We start from the raw sequence: 16980 nt of genomic DNA, 5'->3' as shown, positions 1-16980 counted from the left end.
TTTTAGGTTGGTCAATTTTGACCCCTCAACTTTTTTAAAACTAACAATCAACATTTGAAATGATAATTAATATCTTTATTTTAAAACTAACAATCAACATTTAAAATGATAATTAATATCTTTAACTATTGAGATATGATTGTGCATAATTTATGCGGGGTAAAATCACTCATATTACCATATTAATACACAAAATCAAAATTACACTATTTTGTTAAAAGCAAAATAAAAATAATCAAATAATCATTTTTTAAAGTTAAAGACAAAAAAAATAGACATTTCAAAGTTAGAATATATATATATAGAACAAAGTTCAAAAACCAAATAAAATAAAATAAAATTTGAAAATTCAAAAGCCAAATAAAATAAATTAAATGGGGGCGACCAAAATAAAATAAAGGACAAAAAAGAAGCAACTTTAGTAAAAATAGTAACTTTTTTTTTGTTGTTTGAAGTCAAAGAATAAGCAACTTTTTCCCCTCAACAATAACATTGAGAAACATGAGAGGGTATAACTTGATTCAAGTGTAAAATATTTTAAGATTAATACAAGGAAGAAATAAACGAAGAGACAAAAAAAAGAATAGACTAAAATAAAAACAAACCGAGCTTTCCTATGAAAACAATTAAGAAAAATATTAACCCATAAGAAGTTTTTAAAGACAGATCTTGAAGTGTACACGCAAACAGTCCATTAAAATACTATGGGATTCTCCAGGTGGGAGGGGGCAAGATAGTGCTATCGAAAGAACAGTAGAAGGGAATAATATTATAGTACCTCATACCCCTACAGGCCCCAGTTGTCGCAACAGAAGCAGATTAACAAAGTGCTATGGAAAGAACAGTTTGAAGGGATTAATATTACAGTACCTCATACCCCTACAGACCCCAGTTGTCGCAACAGAAGCAGATTAACGAAGTGCTATGGAAAGAACAGTGGAAAGGAATTAATATTACAGTACCTCATACCCCTACAGGCCCCAGTTGTCGCAACAGAACCAGCTTAACAAGTACTTCACACAAGAATCAAACAAAATAATTATGGACTTTTAAATCTTGTACCTCTTGTTTTCATTCTTTCTATTAACCAGCTAAGCTACAATATCCTCATGGACGAGCGCCATGTCACGAAACTACTGCCTTCAGCTCTGTGCATTAGTTTAGTCATTTTTCAAAACTAAATGAATGGAAGAAAGTCGACATAGCATGAGAATGGAGAAAAAACCCGATTCTGTAACTCGATCAAGCATATATATAACTCACCGTTCTCCATTTTTGAGTATATTACGTCAGAATTTACTCCCATCACCATTCTGGAACTGGATTTGCTAGCCAGTCTCTTTTCCTTTGAAGAGCTTAAAGAGCCTTCTACTGTTCAACAAGAACAAGGATATCAGATTTACTTGTACTGGAGATGACAACGCCAAAAGAATCGTTTTGCTCGCTCTGTCTTGTAACAATTCATGTTTGAGTCCCCAAGCTTTTAGTGCTTCTAACTTAAAAAGATGGGTTTAAATGCAAGTCCTCGATTCATCTGCGTTCCAAAAGTTCCTAATATTCTATTTTATCTCTCCACTTTTCAAATTTAAAATTAACCCTTTAAATGTGTCTGCATAAATGTATACCAAAAAGAATTTTGCACGAATCATCCCAAGTTAAAAATTAACCATGTTTATATTGTTATAATATACGTATTTTCCTTTTTAGAATATTAAATCACATGTGAGGTTGGGAATTCAAACCCACAACCTCATGAGGAAAGTTAGGTGCATGTTGGCATAATATATGAATTTTGTTGGCATAATATATGAATTTTGTCTAGGGACGAGTTCCATATCTAGTCATCATGATTTTATTTATAGATGAGTTTATCTCATTCTATATTAGGAATTAGAAATGAAAAGAAAAAATATTTCATACCTTGCCATTCCCATACTTCTTTTCCATCCCCCTTGACCAATCTCGGGTACCGATCTATTCGTGAATCTTCCTGAACCAACTCTTCTACCTACATAAAATAAAGTAATGGTAAGATCATAAATTTAATCCCTTAACTTTCATGTTTGTGCCAAACATGTTCCTTAGCTTTAAAAGGATATTTAGTAGGACCATAAACTTTTAATTTTGTGTTTACAAATTCTTGAACTTATGTATTAATGATTCCCAAAACTTTCAAATTTGTGTTCAATGAGTCCTTGTACTTTAATTTTGTGTTTAATATCTAATCATTTGTTAATTTTTTAATATATCAAAGACCTTTTATACATAAAATTTAAATTCAAAACCTAACAAATATTTTTTTTAAAGTTTAGAGACCAAAACACAAATATGGAAGTGTTTTTTCAGGAAGCAAACAATTTCATTAATGTAGGAAACAAGAAAACAAGTAGGATAATTACAAATAAACATGAAAGGTAAAGAACTAAACTTGTAATTTAACTTAATTAGGGAAAGCATCAAGAAGAACATCAAATGAAGTGATTATAAATTGGAATGGGGAGAGGACAAACAGATTATGTGATCTCTTTAATCTTTGTTGATGGAAAAAATTAGGATTTCAGATTGGTTTCCAAATTTTAGCCATGGCTATATCCAAAAAGAATTATTCATCTATCAAAATCCATCTCGCATATGAATCGAGAAAACATTTTTCTATGTACATTTCAATGAATTTGAACGACCTAAGTATTTTAGCAAACTCTATTGCCAAATATTCAGAACTACATCCACCACTCGGATTGTAACTTCAGTAAACGTTAAAAATCCATGCGACAAAAAACAAAATGTAATGATTCTAAATGAAATAAGAAAAAATGAGAGTCAAGGAGGGACGTGATACCTTTCTCCATAATAAAGGATCCTTCCTCTCTCGTGGCAAAAGAAGATGGTCACGTAACCTAGAAGCAACAACCCATGATTCACATTGTCCACTGTTCCTCGTTGACATCAAAGCATTTTCCTCAAGTATTTCGCAAACCTGTAATGAAGACCGAGAGATTAGCATTAGAGTGAAAAAAATCTACCGGGGTTGGCAAAACGTCTTGGGGTAAGGGTTTCTCTTATTACCACACGAACTGTATGTGAAAAATCTGGTCACACTTCAATTTATCTTGACAGTAGAAGATGAAATTTTTTAGTCAATAAATATAAAAAAAGTTTTGGGACTTCAAATACTCAATGTGATAAACTTCTAAAACAATCCTGATTGGGAGATCAACAACTTGAAAATTCTGTACTTATGATTGCAAACTAGAGAATAGCATAAAACTTCATATCTCAACGAAGTCTCAACTTTAGAGGAAAGAAACTGAAATTGTTTCAGGAGGGTCAATCACAAAGTACCACATGGAAAAGAATTAATAAGCATGCATGCTACAATTATTTTCTATTCTAAAATTCATCAGTTGGAAGATCTTTTATTTGCCATCTATGTAGTGAATTAACAATGTTAATCAGACTACGCATGCTGAGAGGACAAAATTTTAGCTTCAAATAGGAACCAACCTAACAACAAAGCAAATCACGCAAAGAAAAATGACTACTTGAAAAATAAAATTGAAAAAGCCATAGCTTATACCTGGTTGTACAGATCTTCAGCTCTATTAGTTAGATATTGTCTCCGGCAAAGTTTCCATAGTAACCATGTGCATCCCACGAGCTGTACATCTCAATATCATCAACTAGCTTCAACATATTGCAACTAAAACCTAATCAGTTCAAAGCTCCCTTGTAGAGTAGAATACCAGTAAGGAAACTGGCAAAACAACAAAAGCATGCTGCAAAACCCAGTGACGAATACGGCAAGTAAAAGGCTTGTAACTTTCAGCTAGGTGATCTGGGCATTTCAATTCCTTGATACTACACAACGAGGAGGATGCAAAGAAATTCAATCAGCACATATTTTAATCAAATGATACATTGTTTCCACTAAGGCTCTGACTTTATACAAAAAGTTGAATGGCATACCCAAGAGCATTTTGCCGTGCCTGGAATAACCCACCAATAGTTTCCAATGCCTTGCTCTTTGCATACATAATAGTGGTGTTGTCAGAATCAATGTTTTCCACCAGCGCTTTACCATCGAGATCGTCCCATATAGCATCCTCTTGAACCTGATAATGAATTAAAATCAAAACTCCGTGTGCTGACAACAAAAATACTAGGTCCTTCCACATTAAACGTGCAACTAAATTTGAACCATTAAACTTAACACTAAATAAGAGAGAAACAAAATAGAGGCGCCACAACAAAAAGGAGCAAGGCTAGAGTGCTATTGAAGAGGGAAATAAATACAAAACTGAAATTTTTATAGGGACACCGAGATAACAAACCCAAACTATCCCAATTCCATCGCATAAAAACTTGGCATTTGCTTCACAGAGGTGAGATTCTAGCCATTCTGACTGCAACAATAGGATAAAGAAGTGTGAAATTATGACCAATAAGAAAACGGAGAGAGAAAATTACAGTTACCAGGGAAAAAACCTCACACATACAAGTTTCTTAACTGCTTTATTGATTACTCCATCTTCTATACATAACCTACCATGCTCTCTATAACCATGACCGCATTCCAACTTACCTTCATGGCATTCTCCATGACTTGGACAAGGCTCACAAGCATCTGAAATTAGTTATATATATTTTGGTTAGAAGTATGAACTATCAGAACAAAACCAAACTAATCACCATCGACAGATTACTTCATATGTAATCACTTATACTGGCTTTACGTTCAACTTGGAAGTCATAAATAAAATAAACAGAAAGTTAGAAGAAGCAAATGTTAGGGTAAAGCTAAAAGGCCTGCAAGTTTTAACAGAAAAAAAAGTTGATGCAATATGAACAAAGAATAAAACAGAACAAATTTTAATCTATCGCCTCTAAACAATATAATGGATGACAAGATGATCTCGAGTCAAACATTCTGCAGACGACTAACCACTGACTTAATCAAGGAGCGTTCTCTTTGCAATCGCTAACCACTGACTTAATCAGGTTTATCAAAGGGCTCTACGTCGGATGCTGATCTTGTCTCTCTCATCAGAGGAGATAGTGACTTTATCTTAGTATGTTCGCTTTACCATGAAAGAGGATATGATATTATGGTTCCACAAGTTTGCACGAGTGCATAACAGAAAGTACTAGTTAATGGCGCCATTATGCATAAGACAACCATTTGAAGTGACCGGAATTTATTGTTGGCAAACGAAAGAACAAAAACTAAATGCAACGTCCAAAAATGAGCTAAAATGTGCACCAAAATTGTGAAGACACAAAGCATTACTTCAGAAAGAACAAACATACGCTAGAAATCATCATTCAAAAAATTCATTTTCAAATTCCTCATCTTCGAGTTTTTAAACACCAAACACAGGAAAGGTTGAACAATGCTACGACTTACCAGAAAGCAAATCAAAAGAATCGGCGTCGGAGTCGCAGAAAGGCCTCGGGCGGCGAGTTTCAAGTCTAGATACAAAGAAGTTACAACTCACAAAAACCAAGCCGGCGATGAAAAGTACAGTAATTAGCCTAGTAAGATCATCCTTCGAGGGAAAGAAATCACGAGGCGGTCCCTTGATAGAATTCAGCAACACTGCAGAAGATGAACCATAAGAATCGCGTTTAGAAGCGACATCAGAGTTCAGATTATGCTTGAATTTCGTTCGCCTCTTCGGAGTTGAAGACATCGATAAACGTCGTTCTTCGCGGCCTCGCTCAGTCCCCTCTCCAGCTTCGTTCCTTTGCCTCCTTTTTTTTTATTTTGGAAAATTGGGCTTCGTGAGCGGTACAAAAATTAATTTTCTCAAAATACCCTCCATTTATGGTGTAGGTTAGGTTATCTTGGTTGTTTTGACAAAAATAACCTTCCACATCAGTAAACTACTCTTTTTTTTCCCTTTTTTTTTTTTTCTTTTTCTCTTCGTAAAATTGCAAATTTAACTCTCCAGTTTGAAGCATGTTGTCAATTTCCCATTTTCTTCTTATTTTTCAAAATTTAGATTTTTTTTAGGTTTTAATTTTAGGTTAATGGATAATAATTTAGCACAATTCAATTTCCCAGGTTTTTCGTCTTCCTCTCCAATTCCATCGTACCCGCTGTATATTCTTCACAGATTCGAGCCCGAATTAGAACTAATGGGAATTCATCATTGATTTTAAGAGCCCTCGATTTAGTTCGAGTCGAAGTTAATAATTTCATCGCTGTTTGATGTTTTCAGTTAGTTTGAGCCTCCCATGGCGTCGATTCCCCTTTCCACCATGAGAGAAGGCCCATCGGAGGATTTCACCGGCGATAAGCGCGTAAATTGGTTTAGGATTTTGGAACTGAAATTGTTTCGAGCGGATAAAGGCTTTGAATGGTCGCATTGCGCCTGATGTCTTCTACCGAAAACTTAAACTGATTTATATATGTTCTAGCAACTGGTTAGTCCATTTTCGTTCAAGAATTTGTAGGATGTTTATTTTTGGAGGAAAATTGCTCAAACGAACTTAAAATGATCAAGAATCTCCATTAAGACAGTTCATAGTGCCCAATCTTTGGCGATTCATTCAGAAACAGAGTAAAGCGACGCAAATTATGTAAACTGATTGATGCCAGAGGCAGAAATGGATCTGAAAACCTTCAAGCATGAAGGTTTTTGACTCCCGAGATTGAAACCTACATGAAGACCACTAGTATCCAAGTTTTGTGATCTATACTCCAAAACTTCAATAATACTTTACCAGCTTACTCATCCACACATAAAATTTCCTAAATCATCGTTGTAAAAACCCTATGGTTGCAACAAATTTGAATATGGAACTAAGTTAATGTTTGTTCTTTTGATAATCGATATGATCAATAGAATGTGTAACAGGGGAAAAGATCTACTGAGATGAACAATAGCTAATTCGAGATTTTCTATTACCTCTTTGATACACCAGTTCAAGATGTTGATCTCTAATAACTCCATTAATATTCCTTCAGATGTCATTCCCAGCCTTCGAATTTCGAAAATCCCTTTTCAATTCCCCAACTCTTTTCATACAAGCTGCCTTCGTCTTCCCTGGTAGAGCAGCTGCAATCTTCTCCCATCTCATTGGCACCTCCTTTGGAAAAGCCTTCAAAGCATTGAGCAACGCAATGTCCTCACCGGAGTTCCAACAGACGGCCTGACCGTCCACGACGCCACCTGCCCTTTCTTCATCCACGTTTTCAATTCTCTTATCCATCGGCTTCCTTTTCTTCAGAAATTGGGCATACGAATCCTCATCGCCTAATTTCTTCTCTCCCATTTCCTTAGCCATCTTGATCACACTCTCCATTTTATGCCTCCCGCCAAACGCCTCTGCAATTATCTCCCATCGCCTCGGCTTCCCCACAGGATGCTTCGCTAACTGCTTCTTTAAAAGCTTTAATTCCCCTTCGTCCCACTCCGCCTCCTCGATCGCAAAATCGACACCGTTGTTGCTACTCCCAAGAGCTCCATTCCTGTTCTCCACTTTTGAAGAGGCCTTTTCGACAACTTCTATTACATCAGCGGCGACTTCCTCGGATCTGCGCGGTTTTGAGCGCTTTTGAACTGGTTTCTTCTTTGAATCGTCCTCCATTTCGGATTCTTCGTCTGGAATTTCGAGAATCGAACCTCGACCGACTCGAATGTCGCCGCCGGTGATGGATATGGGGGCGAATGGGCCGAGTAGAAGCGAGAGAGACATCCAGATAAGAATAGATCTGAATGGTTCGAACTGGACGAACAAAATTGAGAGAATGAGTAAAATGGAAGATAGAACGACGGTGATTGAGCAGAAGAGCTTGCAGGATTGCGGTTCGATATGGAGCTCAGGCGCCGAAGATTGATTGGCGCGAGAGTGGAAGAGGAACCTGGGCTTCGCATCTTCATCGAGGAACTCCATTTTCGGCTCAGAGCTGGAGAGCAAAAGGTTTGACCATTACGATTTTATATAGGTCTGCACTGAGACCAAACGACGTAGTTTCCTTGATTGAGAGTCGAGACTGCGCCATATTGTCCCACATCGGAAAGCGTGCTGGCAGACTCCGCCATATGGTACTATAAAAGAAGCCCTAGATGACTTTCGAAATCATACCTTTCTCGGCCTTTTGGCTAAGATCAAGTGTAGTATCTGTTCTTATCAGTTTAATATCTGATACGTGGGCCATCGGTTCACATGATATTAAATTAATTTCTTATGGGGGAAGGCCCATCACAGTGCTTGCTACTGGGGTCTTCGAGCGTCGCCCTTGCGTTGCACTATAGCATGGGCCTGGCGCACCCCTCCAAGCCCAGTTTCAAATGTTGGTTTGCTTTCCTCTGTTGCTGTGTTTTGATAGGGAAGGAATCCTGCAACAAGCGTCGATCTAATATTCACTTATAATTGAAGGTTAGAAGGTCATCTTAGCGAATTCTTGAACTGATACGAATTTTGGATTTGAGCAACAGGTTTAATGTTTTCATTGATAATTCTTAGAAATATATTCCTCAATTTAGCATATGGAGGTTGACATTTCAATGTTGATACAGTAAATGTTGCATATGATATGATCAGAAAGTCAGAAAGTAATACGTGAACGAAATAATCGAGAATTTTGAGTAACTTGCCAAGCCACTATAATAAGCTAAAATAAGATGCCAATTTGTTAACCAAAAGCATAATATGAACCAACTCAACAAATCATTGTAAAAGCAAATGAAATTTGCAGAATTTCTAAAGATGAATTACAACTTACAAGACAAGCAAAATTCTGTAATCGAGTCCGACAGATAAATTTTCTAATTTTTACACATCTCCCAAATCCCAAAACCCAAATAATGACTCCACCAATACATCAAATTACTCCATAAAATAACAGCCGTCTACTCTTGCCACCTATTACATTTTACGAATTGCTCAAGCAGGCATTGATGGATATAACCACACCTTGTACCTGAATGCCACAGTTCTAGAAGATTGAGGTGTTGAAAACAAAAGGCAAGAAAGAGCGAGCGATTCCTCAATGTCGAGCTTCACTAGCAGGCGCATCCACCGGACTGCGGCTGGGATTGTGCAGCACCACTGCCTGATGACTTCAGGTTGACATCAACCATGTCTTCTTGCTTTGTCGAAGAGAGAGTTTCCATTCCGGGCAATGCTGCAGCAATTTTTCGGAATAGTGCCTGCATAAATTATAGGGTTGGCAATATGGCCATTAGAAAGACCATAAGCAGATGCTAAGAAAATAGCGGCCTTTCTAAAGTTCAATTTAAATCTTTATCAAGAATGAAGGAATTATAAGTATTTGCTTCAAGTTCCCGAGTATACGGCAGATGAGAAGCATCGATTGGTATTACATTCAATCTGGTGGTATCCGAGTATGGATACATTTTCATATTCGTTTACCTTGATATTGAATCCAGCTTTTGCACTTGTTTCGATAAACATGACATTTAGTTCACGGGCTTTGGCTTCTCCTTCCTCTACGGAGACTTGCCTGTGAATCATGCGTAGGAGAAGATGGTGAAACAATATGCCAAACAAGACTGAACTTCTTGGGAATGTAAAAGAAAAGGCTTATTAAAATTAAAACCTATTTTCCCTTAGAAAATATAGGAGCAACAGCGGTGGACCATAATATCCTGTGCCATATAAACACTATGTACTTTTTCACCCCACGCAACACAATATAAACATAAGACCATACGATAGAGATAAACGAACACCTCGACATTACAACAGAGGAAAGACTAAACATGAACATTTGAGTTGAACAATATAGAGGAAAGACTCAACATGAACATTTGAGTTGAACAATATAGTGGAAAGATTTGAACATTTAATATGAAATAAAATACATAGCCAAATATTACCTCTTCTCCACAAGGTCCGTTTTGTTCCCAACAAGCACTATAATAACATCACTGCCCCTCTCAGTGCGCACCTCCTCAATCCATTTCGAAGTGTTTACGAAAGTCTGCCGGCCTAAGTAGCAACAGGGTGAAAACAGTAAAAAACAATCCTTTGAGCATATCATGGCACAGAAATTACTCCGCAGCATGTAATCAAGTAACTATATGATTTTAAGAACCTAAAAAGCTCAGATATCAGAACCCAGATCCACCCAGGAGTTTATAAATCATTTCATTTTACCACAACATCAAATGACAAATCCACATGGACGAATACACATATTCAAGTGGTTTTCTTTGCTTAATTATTCTCATTTTATAGAAAGTTTCAGAATCCATACTTGCAACATCATAAACGATGACCGCGACAGATGAGTCCCTGATATAGCTTGGTATTAAACTTCTGAATCTTTCCTGTCCAGCAGTGTCCCTGAGAAACAAAGTAATAAAAAAAAAATTAAAATGTGCAGCAAAACCCATATTTCTGGGAAAGACAATTAAAGACAGTTGATCGCTCCAATTAAATGGAATTATAAGTATCATAAATACAAGTGCACAGAAATCAAAAGTAATGCATTAATCTACAAGATGTGCATGCTCATCAGACAAAGGACAAATTTAATTAGGGCACCTGTAACATTACTTTTTATTTGAAGGAAAATGTAGAGATGGCAGAGATCTATTAAAGATTGATTGTTACCTAGCTTCTAGATGAAGTTCCTAAAGAAGCTAATTAGTTCCTTGTCTAGTTGCCCAAAGTCTGTATTTGTTAATTCTTCAAGAGCTTTTCTGTATCTCCTTTCGACCTTGAGTGGAAGTAGATTTGTAAGGCACAAAGCCATAGGAAAATTTCTTAAAAAAATAATAGCTCTCCAATTGGCCATGTTCAGAAAGAAAGAATGATGATAGAAAATATTAGCGAGACAGAGGCTCAAGAAGGAGTCACGGAACTCTAATGGAACGACTCCCCATTTGTTCAGCAAATTGTATTTGATGGGGATGAGTTTTATAGGAGCTTTTATTCAGACATCGGTTAAGCAGGAGAGAAGCCGCATTGCATCCAATATGGTGGCTGCCCCGCAGAAAATGAGCCTCTCACCTCTACATAAAGGAGCGGCATACCAGTTCAAATATTTTTTAGAATTTTACTTCAGAAAGGAATTCCAAATGCAAAACTTTCAGGTTTCCCCCTCAAGGGGATGTACCTTGGAATTTGTTTTCAAATTTCCAAAGAGAATAGATTTAATCAGGAGAAATAGCTATCTTGGGTTAATCATAATGTTCATGTTGTTGAAATCTATCATTCAGGTCATGGACTCATGCAAGTAAATCATACAAGTTCTTAATTTATAGGACAAACAAAGCACGTGCTTAATATACAAGCACAAAATGTGATTTAATGAATCTTACCACAACTGCAGTCGAACAGTGCGATCTTCAAGATACATAGTTTTTGAGAGAAAATCGATACCAATTGTAGCCTGAACAAAGGCATAGACATTAATATATTGCAAGAAGCGAATATGGGGTATGAATTTGAAACTGAAATTTCAAAAGAACTAGTATTCAACAGAAATTACAAAGAAAAAGAAGGAAAAAAAAAACAAAGATTAAGAAACATGGAAGTATCTATCTACAAGGGTGCATTCATACAATCAAGAAGTAATTACGAAACCTCTCTATTCGGTCAAGACTAAAAAAGAATAATCACAAAAAGCTCCAATTGATGCACTGAAAAGAACAACATCCAAGTAATTTTTTTAAAAATAATACTAGCGTACCATAAAAAATAATGAATCGAGTATCTTCATAGTTCTTAACAACTTAAAAACTAATCAGGAGGACAACCTAGATATCCACTGGACATCAATCACTGTTTATCTGTTTTCTCTATACATCCTGCTCTTTTTAGAGGCAATGACAAAAATGTCCCAAAAGTCCAATCAAAGCACCTTTAACATACATAGAACACATAATTGCACTATCGAGTTAGCAGTTGAATTATTAATAATGCCCACTCAACTCCATGAGACGACTACAAATTTGACATGCGAGGTCGTATAATAGTGGTTACTTATCGTACAAAGTCAGCCAACATATTCTTCTAACAATCCAACAAAGTATAATCGGGGAAGTAAAAACCAAAAAGCTTTTCATTCCTCAAAAGTTAGCAAGATTCCAGGATAACGATCTAAATTCGATTTAGCTGAAAGAGAAGCATCAAGGAAAATCCGCCCTTCTCCTCATTTCGATTCAATTTTGCAAGGCGTACTCAGTATTCAAGCACTACAGTACAGACTAAAGCTGCTGACAACAAACAGCTGTAAAATCTGAACATCATTCACCCGGAATCAGCAAGGTGACAGACTTAAAAATTTGCTAAATGACTGAATTCTTGACTAAGAACAAATATATTCAAACAAATACACATTGAGCAAAGATAATGCTGATCGCATATGAATAAAAATCAAAAGGATCTAAAAACTAAAACATCGAGTTCTGATCCTCCTCAAAGACACAACCAGAAGCGACAAGACAGAAAGCCAAATACAATCAGAGAAAACTGCAGACAGAAACAAGATAAACCAAAATTAAAGATGAAACCAACAGAATCAGGCATTCAGTAACAGTTTCCGAACCGATCCGACCCCGACGTGTGATACAAACAAGGATCTACACAATTGACGATTCATCCGGGAATTACCTGATACGTATTATCGAATTTGTCGTACATGAAGCGTGTAATGATACTGGTTTTTCCAACAGACTGGTCTCCGAGAAAGACCAGCTTGTACTTCGCCAGAGCTGACGTCGGTGCCATATCCGCAGAGATCTCTGATTTTCGTTTCCAACAAAGGAACAATTATCGGATTAAGATGGAGATTTCTGAATGAGACGATGAAGCCGAGGCCAGTTGCAATGGAACTCTGGCTTTTGGCTCAGTTTGTCTTTCTTCCTTTGATCTGATTCTGCTTTCAGTTTCGCACTACTCGGTAAGGATCTAAGATATGAGCCAACGGGTCGGTCGGGCTATAATCGGTTCGTTCTTACCCGCTCCAATTCCCTGTTCAAAACATTCCCGGGTTAAATTATTAAAAAAAAAATTGAATTTTGTAATTTGTTCTAAACATAATTCAATTCTTTTAATAAATTGAAATATTGGCTTTCACATTTCATAAACAGGAAAATAATATAACTTTAAATTTTTATATATTGTTGAATTTAGTAAAAATTCTAAAAATAGGAAAATAAAATAATTTTAAAAGAAATGTGACTCTATTATATGAAATATTAGGATGTAATATTTGACCTGATGTCTTTGACTGAATATTTATATTTATTTATTTATAAATGATGGATAGTACACATTCTTTTATTTTATTTGAATTAATTTTTATTTTTGTCCATCAAAGTAGATGTATCAAACTAGGATAGCGCATTCTTTTATTTAGATTAATGTATATTTACATTTATATCACTTAATATTATAAAAAAATAAGTATATGTCACTTATTACTTACTTATCCCTATTTTGACCTCTCAAATTTATTAATTACGTTTTTAAACTTTATAAAATATCTAAACTGTCTCAAATTTATTAATTACGTTTTTAAACTTTATAAAATATCTAAACTAAACTGTCGTTTTATAATTTTGTATTTAATAGAATTTTCAATTTTTTAATATTTTTATATTAAAAACATTAGACGAGAAAATTAAAAGTTTAAAATCTAATTAGACATAAATTAAAAAATTTTAGTGACTCGTTAATTATCCGACATAAACATAAACTCAACGTGAACATAACTCAATTAATTAAAGACGTTTATTTCTAATAAAAATCTCAACTTTACCTTGGACAGAAAGATTATAAGTTCAAATGTTTTATTTTCCGTTATTATTGAAGTAAAGGCTTTATGAATAGAATAATTTAATAGAGAATTTAGAGATTTAAATTTATAATTAAACATTTTAAACATTTTAATCCTCTTCTTACCGCCCAGCTATAACTTAAAACATCAAAATCGTTCTCAAACTTAGATATAAACACGCAAATTTAGTACTTATACAGCAAACACCAAAAATCACATTACTCTGCAACAAAAACATAATATCAAACACCAAAATACTTAAAACTTCATATTAGTTCTTGAAAATTAAAAAACAGAGGCCATCACTGACACAAACTGATAAAAGCCAGAGAAATCGCAGTCAACTGAAAGAACCCACCGTTCTTCTCTGTCAAAGGAGAAACTTCCCCATCCTTCTCATTATACCCATCTTCACAAGTCAAAGGTGCATCCATGGCGGCACTCACCTCTGTATTTGCAGTTTCATAATCCCCCATTTTGACAGCAACCAAACCCAATTTCAAATCCGAAACAGCCTCAGAATAAACCTCCAAACAGCTCTCCAAACAACTCGTCGAATACTTCCCCCATTTCCCACCCCCCTTTAAGAGCCCCGTAATCTCCGACCCAATTGCCGTCGCATTAGCCTTCGATTGCTCGATCGAAATCAGGACCAAATCCTTGAACGTTGCATCTTTTGAACTGGGGTTGGCTCGTAGGCTCCTAACACAGAGCTTGTAATCAACGTATGGGTCTCTTTTTGCAGCTAGTTTGCAGGAGCGCTGAACAATGTCCAAACAGAACCCAAATTGGAAGAGGGTTAGAAGAGAAAAAAGCATTAAAATCGACGTGGAGAAATGGGTTTTCATTTTGGTGTTTGAAGGATGGAGGGAAGAACACAGAATGGGTTTATAATGTTGAGTTCTCTGGCTTTGTGTTTGGGTTTCATGGGCAGCACGTTTAGAAGAGAAGCAAGTTCGGCACGTAATTTATGTATGAATATGAATATGTTGAGTCCCTTTAACTTGGGGAAACAAATGGAATGCCCTTTTTGAGTGTCTACTTTTGATAGGCTTTGACGGAGAACACTGAATTGTGACAGCACGTTACTTATTGAATTCTCCATTCCTAAGTTTTAAAATTATTTATTTTGGTATTGCTTCAAATAATAACTCAAATTGAGTATGAGTCACCTTATTACATTAATATAATATTAACTAAAATATAAACATTCAAATCTCCCCATTGTATCAAATACATACATATTATATAGTTTTCGATCAATAATAACTTTAAATAGTTATTAGATAATAGTGTAATAACCTAATATTTTAGACTTAAACAGTTATAGCTATTACTAAACTTGATTTAGACAGACTAGAATTACTACTAGGCTTAGACCGTCGAGATAAAATGTGCTTATATCTAAAAGAATTTATTGATTAAAAATTGTCGAATTAGAATTAGATGATTAACATGAAGGCATTTTATGATTGATGGTTTTGTTTGGTCTTTTAGGACTCGAACCTTGCATGTGCCTTTATTTTCACGGTCGTCCATTTTATTTGTTTCGTGTCCCATTTCCCTCCTTAAAATTGCATTACAAACTACAACTAACTAATTAAAATTACTATATTTAAACTAAATTTTAATTTTATATTTAATAAATTATAATTTGTTTTTTTTAATAAATGTATTTATGTTAGAAGTACAATTAATTGATTCAAATTGTAGCTGTAATTATTAATAGTAAACTATAAGTAATAAAAATTAATTAAGTATTAATTGTAATAATTATTTTATACATAAATATATTTTTTTTTATTTTATAAGTATATCTCGTTTAATGATTCATTTCCCCATATACAACATTTAATTTTTGAAATATAAACCATGTAAATCATTATAATTAAAAGTTTATATAATTTTATTAAAATAATAATTATTAGAATTTATCACCAAATAAACTTAAAATTTAAAATATCATAAAATTTTAATTAATTAAATTATTTTTATAATACTTAATAAAAGTAAAATAATTAACCATAGTTAATTATTTAAAAATTAAATAATATAATAAAAGGATTGCAAGTATTTTATTTATACGAAATTATGATAACATTTTTTACGCAACATCAAACACAATTATTGGACATTATAAACGAAAATTTCGACCAAAACGGTTACTTAAGATAATATGAAATTGAGAGTCATACGAAGAAAATCATCCTTCTTTCGTTTTTCAAAAAATTATGGTACTGATTTTATAATATTTTTTAATTAAAAAATTATTGATATTTAATATGAGTATTAAAACCCGTCATCTTAATTCAACTTATAAAATCACTCTTTTTTTTTTTCATTAAAATCAATCATTTTTTGATTATTAAAATCAAACATTTATTAATCGGTTCTATGCAATGAACCCCTGAAATTGACTTAATATAATCCACTAATTTCATGCTAAGGCATGGCTTCTATATATATTTTAATAGAATTTTGTTTTTGAAGATGTAAATATAAGGAAGCTTAATTTAGGGATGCATACCACGAATTTGGTCTAATCTCAAATATGCAGTACCCTTCATCATATTTGAAAAATATGCCTTAATTTTCAAGGCTTTTAAGATATTATCTTAAATGGTAACAAAATAATTTAGTGTTATATATATAATTAGAAGTGTTGATAATTATTTGATAATGTTACTTCATTAATAATTATATATTTCTTGTCTTTATTCTTGTTGTACTATATTATATTTTTCAATATAAAAAAAAAATGATTGTACATTATTTTTAAAAAAAAAAAAATCTTAGCATAATAATACGTCATCATCATCTCACATTTGTAACTTAGCCTAGGGAGGAGATTTAATCGAAATAACAAGTTAATAAATTATAATAATTTTTTAGGTTTGAAATAAAATATATTAAATTGAAAAAATTTATAAATCTGTAAACATAATTACAACACCGCGGATCAAACACGACGAAATGATGGAAAGCAATTTATTATTCCTAAAAAAAAGTAACAAAATTAAATTTTGTAAAGATATTATAAAACTAACCTCCGAAATAAGATCGGCCCAACGATACTTGCAAAGATCCCGTAGGGATGGGACTGAAGTTTTGGCTTGCATCAAACGGATGATTGCTGTAAGACCATTTCGAGCGTTTTGACTCTTGATGAGGTAAGTAGCTGGATTTTCTGCTCTCTTTTTTTTTTTTTTTTTTCTCAGGTT

General features: G+C 34.2%; 5 protein-coding genes and 1 non-coding gene across 9 annotated transcripts in view; 2 read left to right on the top strand and 4 right to left on the bottom strand.

Moving 5' to 3' along the window:
• Window positions 1-689: 689 nt before the first annotated feature.
• Window positions 690-5797, bottom strand: LOC111459381. Of its 4 annotated transcripts, XR_002713288.1 has the most exons (11): window positions 5405-5796; window positions 4491-4624; window positions 4332-4403; window positions 3967-4112; window positions 3744-3858; window positions 3578-3658; window positions 2840-2977; window positions 1921-2008; window positions 1264-1371; window positions 1063-1148; window positions 690-922 (listed from the first exon to the last, which is right to left on the bottom strand). XR_002713288.1 is itself a non-coding variant. In XM_023102261.1 (10 exons), exons 1-10 carry the CDS (start codon window positions 5688-5690, stop codon window positions 1126-1128), a joined length of 1188 nt encoding a protein of 395 aa, XP_022958029.1. In that variant the 5' UTR covers window positions 5691-5797; the 3' UTR covers window positions 690-1125. The 4 variants fall into 4 exon arrangements, 3 of the variants coding, with proteins under 3 accessions (XP_022958029.1, XP_022958028.1, XP_022958030.1); XM_023102261.1 differs by having other exon boundaries at window positions 690-1148; window positions 1264-1368; window positions 5405-5797; XM_023102260.1 differs by having other exon boundaries at window positions 690-1148.
• A 607-nt stretch (window positions 5798-6404) lies between these two features.
• LOC111459382 (dnaJ homolog subfamily C member 2-like) lies at window positions 6405-7989 on the bottom strand. Its single transcript, XM_023102263.1, has 2 exons — window positions 6912-7989; window positions 6405-6661 (listed from the first exon to the last, which is right to left on the bottom strand). The coding sequence occupies exon 1, from the start codon at window positions 7897-7899 to the stop codon at window positions 6967-6969; it is 933 nt and encodes a 310-aa protein (XP_022958031.1). The 5' UTR covers window positions 7900-7989; the 3' UTR covers window positions 6405-6661; window positions 6912-6966.
• Window positions 7990-8087: 98 nt separating this feature from the next.
• LOC111459878 lies at window positions 8088-8282 on the top strand. The gene has a single exon (XR_002713353.1). It is a non-coding gene; the product is annotated as a U2 spliceosomal RNA (small nuclear RNA).
• A 370-nt stretch (window positions 8283-8652) lies between these two features.
• On the bottom strand, window positions 8653-12883 carry LOC111459827 (ras-related protein RABH1b). The gene is made up of 6 exons (XM_023102905.1): window positions 12592-12883; window positions 11298-11368; window positions 10229-10317; window positions 9849-9960; window positions 9382-9472; window positions 8653-9158 (listed from the first exon to the last, which is right to left on the bottom strand). The coding sequence occupies exons 1-6, from the start codon at window positions 12706-12708 to the stop codon at window positions 9012-9014; spliced, it is 627 nt and encodes a 208-aa protein (XP_022958673.1). The 5' UTR covers window positions 12709-12883; the 3' UTR covers window positions 8653-9011.
• Window positions 12884-13911: 1028 nt separating this feature from the next.
• Window positions 13912-14669, bottom strand: LOC111459677 (putative invertase inhibitor). The gene has a single exon (XM_023102689.1). The coding sequence runs from the start codon at window positions 14605-14607 to the stop codon at window positions 14062-14064; it is 546 nt and encodes a 181-aa protein (XP_022958457.1). The 5' UTR covers window positions 14608-14669; the 3' UTR covers window positions 13912-14061.
• A 2121-nt stretch (window positions 14670-16790) lies between these two features.
• LOC111459491 overlaps window positions 16791-16980 on the top strand; it is a 14176-nt gene continuing 13986 nt past the window's right edge. Inside the window, exon 1 of the mRNA XM_023102420.1 lies at window positions 16791-16929. The gene's annotated coding sequence lies outside the window, so the exon portion shown is untranslated. The remainder of the gene's footprint in view (window positions 16930-16980) is intronic.

Source organism: Cucurbita moschata, unplaced genomic scaffold, assembly GCF_002738365.1.
Source record: "Cucurbita moschata cultivar Rifu unplaced genomic scaffold, Cmos_1.0 Cmo_Scf00022, whole genome shotgun sequence".
Taxonomy (NCBI): Eukaryota; Viridiplantae; Streptophyta; class Magnoliopsida; order Cucurbitales; family Cucurbitaceae; genus Cucurbita; species Cucurbita moschata.
The sequence above is the reverse complement of the archived record's forward strand: the minus strand, read 5'-3'. Positions and strand labels throughout refer to the sequence as shown.